The sequence below is a fragment of the Haliotis rufescens genome, unplaced genomic scaffold (assembly GCF_023055435.1).
Source record: "Haliotis rufescens isolate VD_foot unplaced genomic scaffold, xgHalRufe1.0.p SCAF_5, whole genome shotgun sequence".
In the NCBI taxonomy this organism is placed as follows: Eukaryota; Metazoa; Mollusca; class Gastropoda; order Lepetellida; family Haliotidae; genus Haliotis; species Haliotis rufescens.
The window spans coordinates 42,997,953-43,016,004 of NW_025964223.1; the positions used below are offsets into that span (position 1 = coordinate 42,997,953).

Here is an 18,052-nt window from a genome sequence, read left to right on the forward strand (position 1 = left end):
AGTTCAATAAATCATTATCAATCTTAAGTTTTGAAAATTTCTTCAACCCAAAGTGGTACCACTTTCTCCATTTGTTTTGATTCCTCAGTAGTTGTCTCTTTTCTCTCTGCAGATCCATATGTGAAGATCTGGCTGATGCAAGGGGGGACAAAGGTGGAGAAGAAGAAGACCATCATCAAGAAACGCTCCCTCAACCCTGTATATAACGAGTCTTTTATATTTGACATTCCATGGGAGAAAATGCGTGAGACGTGTCTGGAAGTGTCTGTGATGGATTTCGACAAGGTGGGTCGAAATGAACTGATCGGCAAAGTCATTTTGGGAGCTCACAGCGGTCCGATGGAGACAAGGCACTGGAATGATATGGTTTCCAAACCTCGCCAGCAGGTGGCGCAGTGGCACCTCCTCAAAGATTGATGCAGTGTTCATCGTCAAGAGGAGATAAATCTTGCAGGAGGCTTGGTGACAAAAGGGAGATCACTCTGAATGTAATGCACACAAAGGGAGATCACTCCAATCACACTTGTCAAAGGGAGGTGACTCTTGCAGGATTGATTTGCCAAAGGAAATGCAGCATTGTAGACATTGGGGGTAACTCCATGGGGATTTGATGCTGGTGGTTCCAAGATTGTGTGTTTCCTTTGGAAGGCTGATGGAGATACCATACTAGGATTAATCACTAGGAAACCATAGCAGATTTAGTCATGTTGGTGTGGCTATGTACTGTGAATTGTGTTGATGAACTGTGAGTACCACCTACCATTGTGATATAGTCCTAGTTGTGCACTTAGTGGAGGGGAGACAACTCTCATTACCAGCAGCCTTGAACATGATTTCACAATTGGATCATCCTATTTTTGTCCTGTAAGGTCCTCTGTATTCTGTCCATGGTGAAGGATGGGGAAGAGTTGCATGTCGACATGCCACCTGGAATGTGTCAGTGTTGAGCGACATACTGGTTCATTGTTACAGTATGTGTGGATTTTGTATGAAACAAATCAAATGCTTTACTGGAAGCCCAATCAATTGCTATGGATCTATTGATTATTACATTCCAAAATCGATTTACCCAGTGGATACTTACAATAACATGACATTGTAATTGATAAATGCAAATTTCCTGAGCTCAATAGCGAGACAACATTGAAATGTGGTCAACTGGCATATTTCCCTTCAAGCTTTTTATTATCTCTTGATGGAGACCAAGAGGATGTGGTTTTTGTGGAAGAGTCTGTGTTGATGTGAATATTATAGGAGATGCAGGTATTGTCATGCGCTGTTATGCATCTTCAGAGTTTGGAAATATATTCTTCCCGTGAAGAGGAACGGAAATCCAAAGACAAACATTCAACAATTTTTATATTTTGCCCATGACCTTTTTACATATTGTATTTTATGTTCTTATTTTGTTTTATTAATGAAGTCTGACCTTGAAACCCAGGTGCATATGTTTCACATCTCACTCTCCCAGGGACAGCCTGTCGATAACATTGAAATACTGTGGTTGTTTTAAACTGTGAAATCTGTGGCAGGTCATATTGAGTTTTACAAATCCTTTTTTTTTGTGATTCAAATTTTTAAAATCAATAATGGATAAAAACACTAATCACAGATACAGATTCACAGTATTTTTTATATTTTTGAAGAGCATCACAAATCCTTAGGGGGCTGTCAGGTAGCCTAGTGGTTAAAGCATTCGCCCGCCAAGCCGAAGACCCGGGTTCAATTCCCGATATGGGTACAATGTGTGAAGCCCATTTCTGATGTCCCCTACTGCGATATTGCTGGAATATTGCTAAAAGCAGTGTAAAACCATACTCACTCACTCACTCACAAATACTTAGACTGCTACATCGTCATACAGGTGTCTTCAACTACCTTTATGACATACTATAAAAAAATAACTGATATATTCTAAAGCTTCTTGCGAGCACATGTGGGACAGCAAGCCAAGCACCAAAAATTGTATGCAGAGTTGCATGCCTTAGCTGTGCCAGGATCTGCTGCTCATACGATCAGTTATCCCTGTTTTAACCTGATTGTTATCCTTTCATTCTAATTATCCTGGGTTTCAGGATATTTTTGGACTGACAAGCCAAATATTTTTCAGAGCAGAATTTAAACACTCAGTCAATCGTCTAACTGGTTACAACAGGACATTGTTAATCACATGTTCGTGTAACCAATGCTATTCTTAAGGGAGGTGTAAGGAACATGCACTTCTGGGTTTCAAAGATGGTATGATTGTCTAGTTTGGTCACTGACCGATTAATTTTAGCAGTTTGTTTTCCGTCTTCTCTTATGATGCCAGTTTTAATAATATTAATTCTTCTGTAATTGAAATATTGATTGGAATGCCTTTTAAAATATGTAAATAACGGCTAATATATTTTTATCATTTGTCATTTATTGCTACATATACATGTAATATTTTCCTAACCAATGTTTTAAAACTTAACATTTGTTCAGTTTTTGAATGAATTATTAATTCACATGTCAGACTGATACCATCTTTTGTGTTGAGTCTCTGTGACCTGACCTTCATTTTCCTCTTACACAATATATGAAGAACATCCATCATTTCCGTAAGTTGTTGAAAAATATTACAAGAATCCAGGGCCCACTTGCAAGAAACGATCTTAGCACTAAGACTATCGTAAGCCTATGTTAAAGTATGGGAGTTAAGATCATCTTAGCGCTAAGATCGCTTTGTGCAAGTGGGCCCAGTATTTCGTGAAATAATATGTACTGGAAACCTTCCAAAAGATTGATCTGATGTTAGGAGTGTGTAAACTGTATTTTCTGCTTTTAGTATGCCAAAATAACTTTAATGTGTGATAGCTTATGATCAGTACAAGGGCTATAAAAAGAATGTGACTTTTATATATAATTTATATGGTGTTTGGGCATGATATTTTTATTTCATGTTATACGGTGTAAATAGCAATATATTTAGTTCATAGCTCACTAATATAGTAAATGATATTTGTAGTTTGCTATGTAATCATATATTATACATTATGAGTGGGTTTGAGGGAAATAGCATATTTACTTTTGTAGTGTATAAACAAATAGGGTTTTGAAACATGACGATAGCCTGTAGTATTTGAGTATATTTATTTTGATGAAATCAGGGGAAGTTCTTAAAAAACTTGACACTTTTCAGGGGAGGAGGATGAGAAATATTATTGAATTTTGAGGGTCACAATTACAAATGGGCAGTTACCGTATTTAATTTCTGTTTCTAAGTAAAATTGGATTTACCACCTTAAAGGAAGGGTTATGAAGAATGGATGTGTCTGCAAAATCTGGACATCATTTGGCGAGGGTAATACATTTTATAATAATACAAATTATCGTCAATAGCAAATATGGCAGACATTTCTATTTGGTTATTGATTTATTATTATGACTTTATTCTTTCATTTATGATTTTCTTGCAATTTGTTTAGTGGAATGACATCAGTGCTTTGCTGAAATGTGGAAATAAATTGTCATCATCTTTGAAATGTTCAAAAGAATCAGTGATACATTAGAAGTGATATGACATTTAGCAATTTCCTTTCATGCTTGTCACTGAATATTTTGAACAGACCACATGTTTGTGTGATAGTCGTAAAGAACATCATCCAGACATTGAAACATTTTCAAAGTTGAAACTTTCTATCGGAAATTCAGGAGAAAGTTTTTAATCAAACTTTGAGCTAAAATAACAGAAATTATGAAGGAATGTAATTTTATACGCTCAACAAGATTTTATACTAAAGAGTAAACCTTAAATACATTGTTTGCAAAAATCTGGGTAGATTATGAACTCATCTTAAAATGGTAGTTCATCCCAGCTCATCATCCATCTCTTTGACTCGACTGGGTAGTATTAGCCAAATATGGTCATACATGATTAATACACTACCTTAGAGATGGAAAAATACATCTGCAGAAAGAAATTATGTAACCAGCATTTTTTGTAAATTGAGATATTTTAAAAACCTATTTGAAAGGAATAGAATTACTTCATTGGGAAACTTGATATGATTTTTCACTACTCATTTTTATTTTTATCTCCCTAAGAAATAGCTAATGAATTACTAATAATCCTGAATGATGGCTGACATATGTTCTGTAGAGAGTTAATGATTGGTGGTTTGTACTGTAACCATTAGCTGGTGGAAGTCCTCTGCTGTGTTCATGTGTTAGATGCAGCAGTGGTTTTATATGGTGCAAAAAGTTGAGTGAGCAACTTGAATTTTTTTCTAATGAATGCTTGAATTTTTGAAGACCATCCCAATATGTACAAAATACAGGGCCTAGTAGCTGTATATATTGAAATAAATATACATATGATATATATATTTTGTACAGTAAATTACTACTGATCACATGTACAAAATAGCCTAGATATTTGACTGATAATAGCTGTCTCCAAGTGTGTGGCACATCATGTTCAGTGTTGCTTGAAATTAGTTTCACAGGTGATTGTGACAAAACTGAAATTTTGTGCAAAAGTGAAATTGTCTGTGAAAGGATGTGCACCATTCTGTCAAGGAGTTTGAATCGATGCTTTTCTTTCAAGATCAAATTTGATCAAATTAAATTTGGACTCGTCACTGCCAAACAAATTTGAAGAATATCGGTGCATTTTATCATCAGTGATTGGACGATATGATTCCCAAATCATTTATCAGGCTGTTTCCAGAACAGAGTGGAATGGTTACCAGGCAGATGATCAGATTACATTTTTAATCAAATCGGGAAGAGCTGCTAACTGCCCTTTCTCCGGCGATTCGTCAAGGTCACCATTTTTCATTTGATTTCATAATTCAGTTAGCAGACACAATGATGATCTGTCCAGTGTCTGATCCCATTTACAAATTGTGAAATCCCATCCTTCAATCAAGCAGATGTGCTGCCAGTACTGAAGAACTTTCTTTGGAGACAGGAATTTCGACTTTTCTAAGTATATTCCTGTAAGGTTGTTGGTGCAATCCCCTTTTGTACAGTCACATCTGGTTTTATCACCAGGAGAACCATGACAATGTTTCATTATATACTGGGACATTTTCTGCCCTATTTATTGACCGGTCATATGTCATTTGACAGGAATGCAAACTTACTCAAATGTCAGGTCTGATGAATTAAGAACTGACTTCAGTTACTTCAGAAATGGGGGGCACGGGAGGCCCTGTCGTCTAAGGCGCCGCGATTCGCTGTGCAGAGTTGCGTCCCTTGGGCACGCCAGAAACCTATGATTGTGGGTTCGAATCCCGATTTGCCCCAATTATGTTTATCAGCACCATACCCGTGCTCGTGGGTTTCACCGAAGTGGTAAACGTCTGAGACCTGCATCACTTCGGGCTTTCCTCCCATATTAAGCTGACACGCCGTGATATAACTGGAATACTGTTAAAAGGGGCGTTAAACCCAACTCACTCACTCACTTACTTCAGAAATGGGAATTACCTGGAAATTGTATTCCCCAAACCCAAACCAATCAGATGTCTCCATTTTTTGGAACTTCCCAACGTTATTGTTTCCAACATGGTTTGATAACTTTGCCTAATATAATAATATACAATTATAGACTTTTTATGAGTTCAGTAAATGTTTTTATGAATTTGAATAAAAGCAATATTGACCGTGGACTTCGTAGATCTGGATTTTCTGTTTGTATAAATTTGTCATCAATGAACAAATCTGCAGAGTTGTGGCCCTTGGCCATGTTAGGATATAGCTGATATGCCCTGATGATGATCTCTGCTGAATCCTAGATTCTCCTTGGATGCGATCTATGGTCAGCATCAAGCTTGTGGCTTTCCTCAAAGTGGTAAACAGCTAGGTACATCGCTATGAGCTTTTCACCCACATTGATCTGACATGCCATGATATAACTGAAATACTGTTCAAAGCTCACTTACAGCTGAAATCACGCTTGATAACAGTTTGTAGAAAAATCCATTTTTGTATGCCCCACTGTCAATCTGAATTATTCTATCCAAACTCAATAATGTTCTCATAATATTGTTTGATGTTAATATCATTATAAGACGTGATAGGATGCACTGAATGATGCACATGAACCATCCTGACTCGAGTGAGTTGTCTGCATCCCCAGTTCAGTACTGGCTTCAAAACAAAGAGCTAATTTCAATATTCCTATCAGTTTCATACGATCATTAAGAAGGGCAAAGTTTTGAATTTCCAAATTATTATTTTTTCTATCTGTTGATTCCGGTTTCAGAAATTAGGCAGATTGACTGTTAATGATGTAACTATTCACAAAATTCACAATATAAACATTTATTTTATTTTATTTTTATTTTTCAGCTAAATTTTTCCATAAATTGAAACATTGAGAGTGCCTAGTGTGGTAACCTTTCACTTCATTGACATAATTTAAAACAAGAATGACTTATTTTGACAAAACGGTGCATGTTGTTGTGTGGGATGACCTCTGCCTTGGTGTTTAGGCAGCACAGTATGTGTAGTATAGTTCTACCTAGGATACAGCAGGCAATATGCGCACTTGATGTTCCTTGATCCGAAGCTACCGACCTATACTAACCGGTCACACAGCAGTGGCCTAACCATACAGAATGCCCAACTGTGCAAAAATGGAAATTAGGGATTCATATTCCGATCTTAATGTAGCATAGTGTTGTCTCCTGATGAGAAAGATATACCAGTTTCTGATGTTTTGTGACCTAACATGATGAAAGTGTATGTATGTTTAACTAGGACATCATCTCCTGCATGTAACCATATGCTTTCCTGTTGCATGTCATGACGTCTGTTTGAATGACTGTCATCACAAAACCTCAACCATGTAAACAAGGCTTACCAATTTTGGTGCTACAACTCTTTGTCTAAAGAAAGGGATTATGGACAGTCTTAGCATTAGAATATTGAGATGGTCTGGCACTTTCCCAAATATATGCCTGATTGTGTTAACCAAGAAAATCTATGTCAAATGCAGATTAACATTGTAAACATGTTGCTTCGAAATCTGAGCCTTTTGAAAAACAAACTTCCAAATCTTCCTATGTTAATAAATTTATATCAATTCATTCATATGTATTTAATGTTATGAACCATTTTTTTTAAAAAGATGAGGATCATACTAAGTATTCTTTAATTATCTTTTGTATACGTAGTATTTTTATCTTGCTGATCTGGTGAATATATTTTCATGAATATAAAGCAATTTATTACAAGTCTTAAATTTGTCCAAGCTGTTCGTACCCTGTGAGATACATTTCTATCCAAATTCATTCAATGACAGCATATAGCATATTGATATTTAGAAAGAAGAGGTGAACAGAACACGATCAAGGGAAGTAACCCCTCACTTCTTACTGTGCAACAGATGTAATTTTAAAAAAGTAGGTACTTTTAGGGACGAGTTCAAAAGTTGGATGTTGGTCTTGAAATTCATTTGTAGGCATTTCTTCTAGACTTTTCAAAGATCAAAGCTGCCATTCTGTATTATGCTCTACACTAGGACTTACCACTAGTGCCAGCGATGACAATACTTGTGGAAAGAGTGGATATTGGATGGGATTTTCTGCTTAGTTTAGCTCTGACATAAAACATAGAGAAATCAGGTAAGTTGATTTTATCTGATAGAAAACCCCATCCCTTAATTTAAGGAATTAATATTTTTATCTGACATCAAACTTTTGAACTGGTCTCTTTTATATTAAACACAAGAAGAAGCATTTGACTGTGTTTCAGTCTACCTCTAACTTGTAAAGGCACAGGCACAGGCAGCAGAATGAAAATCGTTCGGGAAAAGAAATTCCGATTTCAACTTAGTGTTCTTAAAAATAAATCAATTTTGATTTTTTTTGCTACAAACCAACCCCAGATTTGAATTAATGGTACCCACAGATTCATTATATATCTGTGGATACAATAGTGTACCCCCACAACACTGTTCTGTGAAATGATACCACTCAACTTTTCAGAGGGATGTCTAGTTCAGGACTGATTGCTGGCTTGGAGTTTAATACTGACATAGAACGAAATCATTTTCAGTTTCATTTCAAGAACATGACACATTTTCATAAGTTTGTTGTCATCCGAGTTGAAGACGAGTAAGAAGAATCCCTGTTAAGAGTTGAGTAGTATACTAGATGTCCTGTGTGGCACACGAGAAGCGAGGGGTTGTCTCCCCGTCAACCACCATCACTATCTGTCTCAGTGTCTAGGTCATCTGTTACTCAGTGTTCAATATTGTTTTGTTGAGATAACTGTACATCTGTCTATGTAACAAATGAAAATAAAATACTATGTATTAGAGACTGATGGTGCTGGTTTTGTTTTCATGAAGACCAAAATTAATTGAAGGTTTTTGTCACATTCATCTTTGGATGATTTGTTAGTCTGGAAAGCAACCACAAAAAGGACAAAAACAGGCTGAAGTAAATGATTTTTTATTTATATTTTTTTTATATGTATATTTCCGCGAGTTCCCATCGAGGAGGATGCATGATATATATATATATGTACAGTTGGAGCCCCGAGGTGGATGGCATTGACACAAGGTAGATCAGATAACTACAGCTCTACACAAGAAACAAAACATAATCAGAGTACTCCATCACACATTGTACCCAAGTCTTGACCAGTGACTGACCACAAGGCCATTATTGTTGTAAGGACTACTAGGCTGGTAGTGTCCATTAAGTGGGATGTAGGTTTTCTTTCATGTGTTGACCAGTGTATAAGTTTGATAAATAGAAACAATCCCTCACACGTCTTTCCTAAAACTTACAGAAGAGCTCTTAGTAGGACAAAACATGAAATGAAATATTCACATGAAGCAATGTTTAAAACCGTTTGCACTGAATGTTACTTACTGGTGTCTCCCCTCATAGCTGGGATCTGAAAATGGTGTCTCGTATTTCAAATATCCCTACCTGACAGTATACAGAGATACTTAATTTGCACATTCTCAGCTGTCTAAACCAGACACAAAATAACATCACAGTTTATTTGACTAGTAAATAAAATCGAACAATAACATTTATAGCGCTTGTCAAATGGATAAATGCAGACTGACACATGAACAAAATCAAAATTGATGAAAAACATATTGCAAAATAAACAAATGAGACTTCTGTGTATTTCAGTGTTATATGTTCTACCTGAATTCTCTTTTCACCAAGTGCAAACAACATTATGTCACGCTTCTATTTTTGGCAATATTTTAACATGAAAAGAAAAAGGTGTATGCAAAATTAACTTATCTTAAAAAACAACAACTTATCAACATAAAAATTCACTTAAAACATTTCCAATTTTTCATTTTGAATTTGCATATCGAGTGACTCATAAGGAAGAAAAGACAATGTTTATATTCTTAAAGGAGAAATCGGTAGCTAATCACCAAGGGTACAACCTACAATATCTTTTATGGACGGCTACAAAAATGAACAAAGAATTGAATAATCGATTGTCGTTGGGATGGTCCCATTAATCAACACCCATTTCCCTAGAAAGTTGTCATGTAAGTTCATCACAGGTTTGCTAAAATTCTGTTCAATTAGGACTCTGTTCCATCAGGGCTGCTCACTGTTGCTTTCTCGATGACAATGGTTTGCATGGAAACGTGTATCCCTGAACAAATGACCACTTTACCAATTTACTATCAACAACACAAATCTGATTATCTTAGTTGACAGATTTAAACTTCTGATTTCAAATGAGACAAAGAACAAAATTATATTGACCTAAAACTTAGAAGCATATTAAATGAAAATCCACATCAAGGATACTATGTAATATCCAAGAATACCATTAGCTAGCGCAAACTACATCCCCAAAATGTTCAACAATGAATATTTATATATTTACAAGATTATATACGCAAGGAAGCAGGTGACTGAAAATGAGTGTACTTTTCAGGGCTAATCTGGACCAATACGTTTGTGAGCATAACTATACATTTGACCATCTTCCTGAGGCAAGGGAATTAGCTGACTTTAAAAGTCCAGTTACTACCCTCAGCGAACTAGGCTGGAATTTTGAGGTTGGATTGTAGTTATGTCCCTCCTATGAAAACTGATTGTTGTTTTCGTTACAGGATTTTGATTGGACTATGCATAGACTCGTTACTCCAGTCAAATCATAACTCCATAATTCCAGCCTAGTTAGGCATGGATGGAAACTGGATCTTTAAAGTCAGTTAACTCCCTTGCCTCAGGAAGATGACATTTGACAATGAGGCTTTCTCAATGAACATCCTTTCCTCATAACACTTGCTGTTTTATCAGTTGACCAATAGGATGCAAACTGAATTCTCCCATTCTTCTACTCACAATGTGAACATACACATTTATTTTCTTCCCTCTCATGCCTAAGGAAACCCACTAAAACATGAAGTGGAGCTATTACACTGTGAAACAAAGGAAAGAGGAAGTAATTATCTCAAACACAAAGACACCAAAAGATATATTCTGAATATTTCATTGCTCAAGCAACATAGATGCAAATCTAAATTCAATTACAAACTAGATGTAACTATGTAAGTGGGTTGAAAACTTGGAATTTTCTAACTCAGAATGTTAAAATCGTGAATCGTTTCCAAAAATGACAAATGCAAGCTAATACATGAACCTATCAGATTAACTGTCTGGGAATATATTCAGAAAATACATGTTTACTGTTTTGAAAGAACTGCCAAAGCTACATATCTGCATCAAAAGAATTATTTTTTACAATTTCAAATTTTCATCATGACCTCAATCACCTCTCATGTTGAGGGAGTTGGGTGTAATTCCACTTTGAACAGTACTTCATATATCACGGCATGTCAGCTTAAAGTAAGGGGAGCCCCAAGTGATGCAGGTTTCACACATCGACCACTTTGATGACCTATGAGTATGAGGCCGACAGGCCAGGGATCTGTTCGCGATCCGGCATGACTAAGGGACTCGATCAGCAAATCCTGGCATGACAATGGGAAGCAACTCTCATATGCCCCAAAAGCTCCCAAACAAGATGATTTGTCAAAAATACAATTGTCATTCCATAGTCAGCATTACCCACACCCTGAGAGTCAAGCTATATATATGCAGGACAATTTAACATGGAATTCATCACTTGTAGTCATTTGACTTACACTTTCCTACTCTTGTATGGAAAACATGTCCTCAATAATGACCCTCACTCCATCACACAAACACTCACGATCAATTAGCTTTGCAAATATCAATTCCTCTCCTCACATTCAAACAAGGAATGAGATGAAAATTTCGTCTGTATAAATTGTATACTGCTCAAAAGCGCTTACACAACAACCGATTCTTTCCTATTACTGTTGTAGCCATGATAGATTAACTATTGTACTGTGAAAGAATCAAGTGTTCCTTAACTTCTTTTGAGTAGTACATATTCAAATTGTATTCTAATCTCACTAAGCTCCACCACGTAATCCCCTTAAAGATAATCATAAGGCAAAAAGAAAAAGGAAACGTTTCTCAGGCTTCTGCGCATCATTTAAATCCTACGCAGGTAATTTTTATTGCCAATAAAGCTTATTCTAATTTCATATGAAGCAGACTGTTATCCATGAATGACAACAGACATTGTGGTAACAAGCACAGTTAATTGAGTACGCAGTTGTGTTTGTTGGTCCTCTTGATCTTGATAAATCTTGTTCCTCCCGCATCACTTCACTTTCTAAAAAATAAAAATAATTAAAAGTCCTACCTCCTAACTTAAGAGAAAAAAGCGCCTGAGAAACACTTAAATTCTTAAACAGCCTAATACATATTACTTGCTATGTTGCTGTGAAACACCAAAGAACGCTCAAAATAAAACTGGCAAGACGCAGGAAAGTCCAGGCAGTGACATAACTCTGCTGAACAGAAAATATATTTTACTTCTTGGGTTGATAAAATACAATTCAAACAGCAACATTTGTGAAACATACAATGTTAGACTATGTACAACAATACTTGAAAAGCATGTAAATAACAGTGAACAACATGCTAATATAGACCCATTCTCTCCACATTTGAAATGAATTCAAATATTGTATTCCTATCCCAATATTTACAATGCATAAACAACACAACACGATTTCAACAACTTGGCCACATCAAGCGATGACAATGAACTTCACAAGATTGTGGGTGAAATGTCTGTCTAGATCCACCAATCCTGGTCACAGAATTCCTCTATATGAGAAGTGCTGACTTGCAGGTTTTAACAGTGGGTTCTCTCCTGTAGAAATTGGTCGACTGATGAGGTACTATAGAGTGCAAAACAGCTGCTGTGTTATGTTCTAGTCATTACAGCCAGGAAGATACAAGCAGCCCTTCAGATATTACACTAACACTTTCACTTCTAACATGTTTTAAGTTGGGTTTTATCCATTTTTTTTTACAGTATTCAAGTTACTATCACAGCTTAATGTGGGAGGAAAGCCAGAAGTGATGCAGGTCACAGACGTTTACCACTTCGGTGAAACCCACGAGCACGGGTATTGTGTTGACAAATCGGGGTGAATAGGGATTCGAACCCACAATCATAGATTTCTGGTGTGCCCAAGGGACGCAACTCTGCACAGCCAATCGTGGCGCCTTAGACGACGTGATAAATAGTGGACACATTCTTATGACTGAACAACACAATTGTAAGAAAGAAGCTGCTTTTCCACCAGAACTTCCCTACTTTGAATATGTGCTCATTCATCAACATATGCATCAAATGGTAATTTTGTGTTAAAATGCATGAAATTATCGCTGTATGCATATTTGGTAAAAATGTCCAGTGATATTAACAGCATAAATAAAAAAAAGATTAAAATAGAACTTCTGTTAATTGTTTACTAGCCTCTGGCTTGCAAGACATTCAAAGCTCTGTGGTGCACACCGCTACACATGTGAAGTACAGCAAAGCTATTCTTGGTTCACTTCAACAAGGGGTAACATTTAGGAATTTTTAACCAATGAAATAGTAGTGAATGCAGTCCTCACTGATACTCTCCTTGTAGTAAAACATTCAAAGTTGCCCTATATTCCAAGCCTCGACACGCCCAGGCTTTCGTATCTCTATCTTTAACAGATTTTACCCTTTCCCTTTACTAGTCTTTCATTATCACTTTAAGCAGATTTTACCCTTTTCGTGAGCTTTTATTAACTGAGCATAAACTTGAACGTGACTGGCGTTTCCGATTGGTGAAATGGATGAGTGTCATGTGACTATTCTGATCTAAGGGAGAGAACCCTGCCTCCACCTTCCTGCACTGGGTGAGAGTGCTGTCAGGTGAACACCAATGTCTGTCAGTACTACTGTTGTCCCTGGCAGGCATGAAACACATTCCTGGCTTAGCTTCAACATCGGTTAACTCCCATAGCGATCCTGCAACAAAAAAACAACAACATTAGAATAACAGGCTAGAAGCTATTTAATTATATCTTAGGTACACAAATCTAACATTTGCACTAATCTCGAAGTCACGATGGAAATGTTCTTTTACAGTCAGCAATATTCCAGGCATATCATGGCAATCTGTAAATGATCAAGTCTGGACCAAGCGAACCAATGGTTGATAGCATGAGTATTTTGTACATTACTGGGTGTCATTATCTACTATGGCAAAAAAGACTCACACCCGTAGCCTGTGTTGGACCTTGTATTTGCCATCACAAACCCTGGTTACAACACTGCACTCTCACAATAAACCAGGTTACATATTGTAACCTCACGATCCTGATTTTCGTGAGCTGTTACAATGGGATTTGTTGCAGGGACCCCCTGTCTCAGAGAGAGTGAGTGAGTGTGGTTTTACGCCGTTTTTCACTATTCCAGCAATATCATGGTGGGGTGCACCAGCAATGTGCTTCACACATTGTACCCATGTGGGGAATCATCCCCGGGCCCTTAATGTGACGAATGAACGCTTTAACCACAAGGCTACCCCACCGCCCCTCATTTCTCATAATCTGAACAGCAGCGTAAGAAATTGGCACTAGTCCTGTAGTCCTAGCCAAACTGCCCAATAGTTAGGTATCACAAGGACAAGCAGAAATTTGCCATTTTAAGGGTTTTGCTATATGTTAACATTGTAAGGAGTAGTTAACTATAAATGTTAGTTTCTATCGCTGAACAGAGTATGCGAGTTGAGACTTATGCTGCTTTTAGCAATATTCCAGCAATATCACAGCAAGGGACACTAGAGAGGGGCATCAGACACTGTACTCTAATACCCCACATGCAGAATCAAACCTAGACTTTGGCACATGATGAGAGAATGCTTAACCACTAGGCTACCCTACCATCTTTCCCCACAGAGTGCTGAATGAGAGATTGAGAAGGATTTAGGCTGCTGTTCACACAAAAGCACCACCGCTATGCCAGAATACAGGGTAATAACAAGTGGTTTGGAACCATCTACCCGCATGACGCTTCAACTCTCTTAACTATTCCCTAACACAAATACCCTCCAAAATATTCAAAACCCACTTTCTTTCAATTAACTTGAAAAATGAAAAAACTCACATGTATAAAAACAGCTTGTGTAAATTCCCAATGAAGCTTTTTCAGCATGCATACAAAGGAGCTAATTTCCGAAACACAATGAGCTAATTTACTCTCTGGGTCAAGCCTATTTATTATAGTTATCTACATTTTAAACATTATTTCATATTTGTTTTCAAATTTTAAAATGTTCACTAATTTTTGGAAAACCCAATAGGTGATGAATAGATGAGTGAAAAAATACTCGATACCCAATGAAAAATGAAAGAATCCAATTGAAACAGAAACCATAGAGTAAAAACTCAATTGCTCAAAAAGTTTTCTGGAGCTCTGCTAACAGCTGCCCCTAACATGCCTAAGTTACAGACAAATGATGACATTATTGGTGTAGATATGTGCACACTTGCTTCCTGTTAAAATGGTGAATATGATGCGCATTTGTACCAAGTACTTTAAACATTTGTTTAGCACAACAAAGTACTTTCATATATTTCATGGATTTGATAAATATAGAATTGCATGTTAAAACAATGACACTGAAAAAAAGAGATATTTCAGAAAGAATGTTACACATGTTACAAATTCATTTTCTTAAAAATAATCTGTTATTTTCCACATTCTTTGCATCAAATGTTCCACAACTTAAACTGCAATTATCTTTTTTTTCCACAAAGACAAACAGTGAAGGCTGAAAGCAAAGCTGTTGTAGTCCCACATGCATGCAAAGATGACAGACAAGCAAACAGATTACATTGTATGGGTATGTATGTATATTATTATTACCATCATATTAGTTTCCTTAAGGAAGCACACCTCTTTAAATGGTTATGAAGAGTGAGTGCAATGGCCCTTTTACCAGCAATATCCCAGCAGTGAATAGGCTCTATGTTGTACGTGTACAGTTAGTCAGTTGGGTGTACGGCCACTTTGAATAATGTCTGTTATATCACTGTGTGTCAGCTTGAGGGAATGTGAAAGTAGTGGGTGTGGTGGTGGGTGTGTGGGGTGTGGGGGGTGTGTGGGTGTGTCGGGGTGGTGGGGTGTGTGTGGGGGGCATGTGGGGGTGTGGGCTGTGGGGTCTGAGGAGAGAGATAGAGAGGGAATGTTGAGATGCCTGATCTTATTACTTTAGCATTTTTGTTAAACTTAACATGCTTAAGAGCATAGTTTTGTTTGTTTGTATGTTTTTTAATACTGCAATCAGCAATATTCCAGCTATATGATGGCAGTCTGCAAATAATCAAGTCAGGACCAGACAATCCTGTGATTGCCATCATGAGCATCAATCTATACATTTGGAATACGCTGACATGCATGAACCAAGTCAATGAGTCTGACCACTCGATCCCGACCACTCGATCCCGTTAGACGCCTTACGACAATCGAGGTTGCTGAAGACCTATTCTAAACGGGATCTTCATGGGTCCTAAAGAGCAAAGGCCTGGGGACGACTGACCAAGAATCATAAACACAGCCAATGCAAGATTAGAACACATGATCAGAGGGAAGCTACTATGCACATCAAATTATTGCTGATGAGATGTTTATTTCCCAGAGTGTCAGCTTGATGGTGCAAGAGGTAGGCCAATCTGACACATATACAACCTATGAGCATACCAAGAATTATAATCAGAGTGTGAAAAGGGACTTGAACCCTTGATCCTTCGAACCTGGTTAAGCTTAGGAGTGAGTGAGTGAGTGAGTGGGTAAGGTTTCATGCTGCTTCTAGCAATATTCCAGCAATATCATGGCAGGGGACACCAGAAATGGCTTCACACATTGTACGCATGAGGGGAATAGAACCCTGGGCTTCTGTGTAATAGTTGGTTGGTTGGTTTGTTGTTTAACGCCGCACTCAGTGATATTCCAGCTATATGATGGCGGTCTGTAAATAATTCGAGTCTTGACCAGACAATCCAGTGATTGATATCATGAGCATCGAACCACGCAATTAGGATCGATGACATGCATCAACCAAGTCAGCAAGCCTGACCACCCGATCCCGTTAGTCGCCTTTTACGACAAGCATAGTCACCTTTCTTCTGTGTAATGAGCGAACGATTTAACCACTAGGCTACCCCCTGCTTGTTAGCTTAAGAAGGTAACTCAGCACCATAAACTGTGGCCCATTAGACCACTTGGCCGCCTGTGCCACACTGTGAGGAAGCATGTGCGTTAAGGTGTTAAGGCTTTGACAGTATTTCAGTTGTCTACAGCCGTGGGAGCAAAGCCCAGAGAAACACAGTGCAGAGACATTTACCACTTTGACACCACCAGGATCACACTCGGGGGGAATCTGGCTAAAGATGAGTAAAGAAACATTTATTTTACTGAAGTTTAGTGGAAAACGCTTAGATTTACTATCAGCCTAAGTGTGAGTAAGTTAAAATGTTACGTCACATCAGCAATTTTTCAGCTATTGACTATCATCAGCTAAAGATAAGCACATTCATTGAAAGGAATAATCATGTACAATTAGGTACATCAAAATGCAAAATGAACCGTTAGGTTCTTACTTCATAATTCTATTTGTGAATACTAAGCAATGTGTCTATGAATATATGCCATGGTATGACGATGTATAATGTGGAATCAATAATTAATGAGTGACCGAGTTGGGTTTTAACGCTGCACTGAACTGTATTCCTGTTATACCGCGGAGTGTGAGCTTAATGGGGGAGGAAAGCCCGAAGTGGTGCAGGTCTCAGACATATACCACTTTGGTGAAACCATGAACATGGGCATGGTGCTGACAAACCTAGAAACACCAGGGAAAACCAGGATTTGATTTCACAGAATCCTGGTGTGCCCAAGGAACGCAACTCTGCACAGCGAAATGCAGCACCTTGGACGAACGGGCCACCCCTGACCCCCAATAATTAATAAGTATACCTGAGTGAATCATGCCTTGCCATGTCCTCTATTTCTCATCACGTATTACCATGACATGCAAGAGTTATACCATGGACCCATTTTGAAATGATCTCAGGCAGTTCCTTGTGTAAGCATGTGAAACCGCCCCTGTACAACTCCTGAAGTACATCTATTTACACAAGAATTTCCAGGCAGACAAGTTGCTTCTCCTCCCTGTTTGTGTGTCTGTGACGTGTTGTTTATGAGAAGTCATACTGTGATTAAGGACTTTGGGAATAATGATATACAGGAATGTAATGCGGAAGAGAAATGGATACGATCTCAGTAGCAGTTGTTATAATATTTAATTTAGTTGTCCAAAAATGTCATGAACTGTGGCACCTTAAACAACTGGATTACCCATGACCCCTTGTATGATGAAGACTTGGACTCATCCAAATTTTAAATTGACTTACTCAAAGCAAGAAGTATCAATAGCGCATGAGAATAGAAGATTGAGCATCACACACCTACCACACGTCATATCACACACTTCCACACATCGTATCATACACTTTCACACACTTCCACACATTGTATCATACCCTTCCACACATCCATTAATACACTTTCACGTATCATAACATACACCTTAATACATGATATCATACATTTTCACACATCCTATCACACATTTTCACACATATACACT

General features: G+C 37.6%; 2 protein-coding genes across 14 annotated transcripts in view; one reads left to right on the forward strand and one right to left on the reverse strand.

Moving 5' to 3' along the window:
- The window catches only part of LOC124140041 (synaptotagmin-7-like), a 444,395-nt gene extending 436,095 nt beyond the window's left edge, over nucleotides 1-8,300 (forward strand). For all 7 annotated transcript variants that reach the window (XM_046507387.2, XM_046507386.2, XM_046507388.2 and 4 more), the window contains one exon: nucleotides 113-8,300. In XM_046507387.2, the coding sequence (XP_046363343.1) occupies nucleotides 113-417 (305 nt within the window). In that variant the 3' untranslated portion in view covers nucleotides 418-8,300. The remainder of the gene's footprint in view (nucleotides 1-112) is intronic.
- Nucleotides 8,301-8,416: 116 nt separating this feature from the next.
- The window catches only part of LOC124140040 (ADP-ribosylation factor GTPase-activating protein 2-like), a 46,785-nt gene continuing 37,149 nt past the window's right edge, over nucleotides 8,417-18,052 (reverse strand). For 3 of the 7 annotated variants that reach the window (XM_046507384.2, XM_046507381.2, XM_046507380.2), the window contains 2 exons: nucleotides 16,748-16,783; nucleotides 8,417-13,368 (listed from right to left, as the gene is read on the reverse strand). In XM_046507384.2, coding sequence (XP_046363340.1) covers nucleotides 13,351-13,368; nucleotides 16,748-16,783 — 54 coding nt within the window. In that variant the 3' untranslated portion in view covers nucleotides 8,417-13,350. Of the gene's footprint in view, nucleotides 13,369-16,747; nucleotides 16,788-18,052 lie in introns of all 7 variants that reach the window. The other 4 variants (XR_006861862.2, XM_046507382.2, XM_046507383.2 and 1 more) reach the window with 2 other exon arrangements.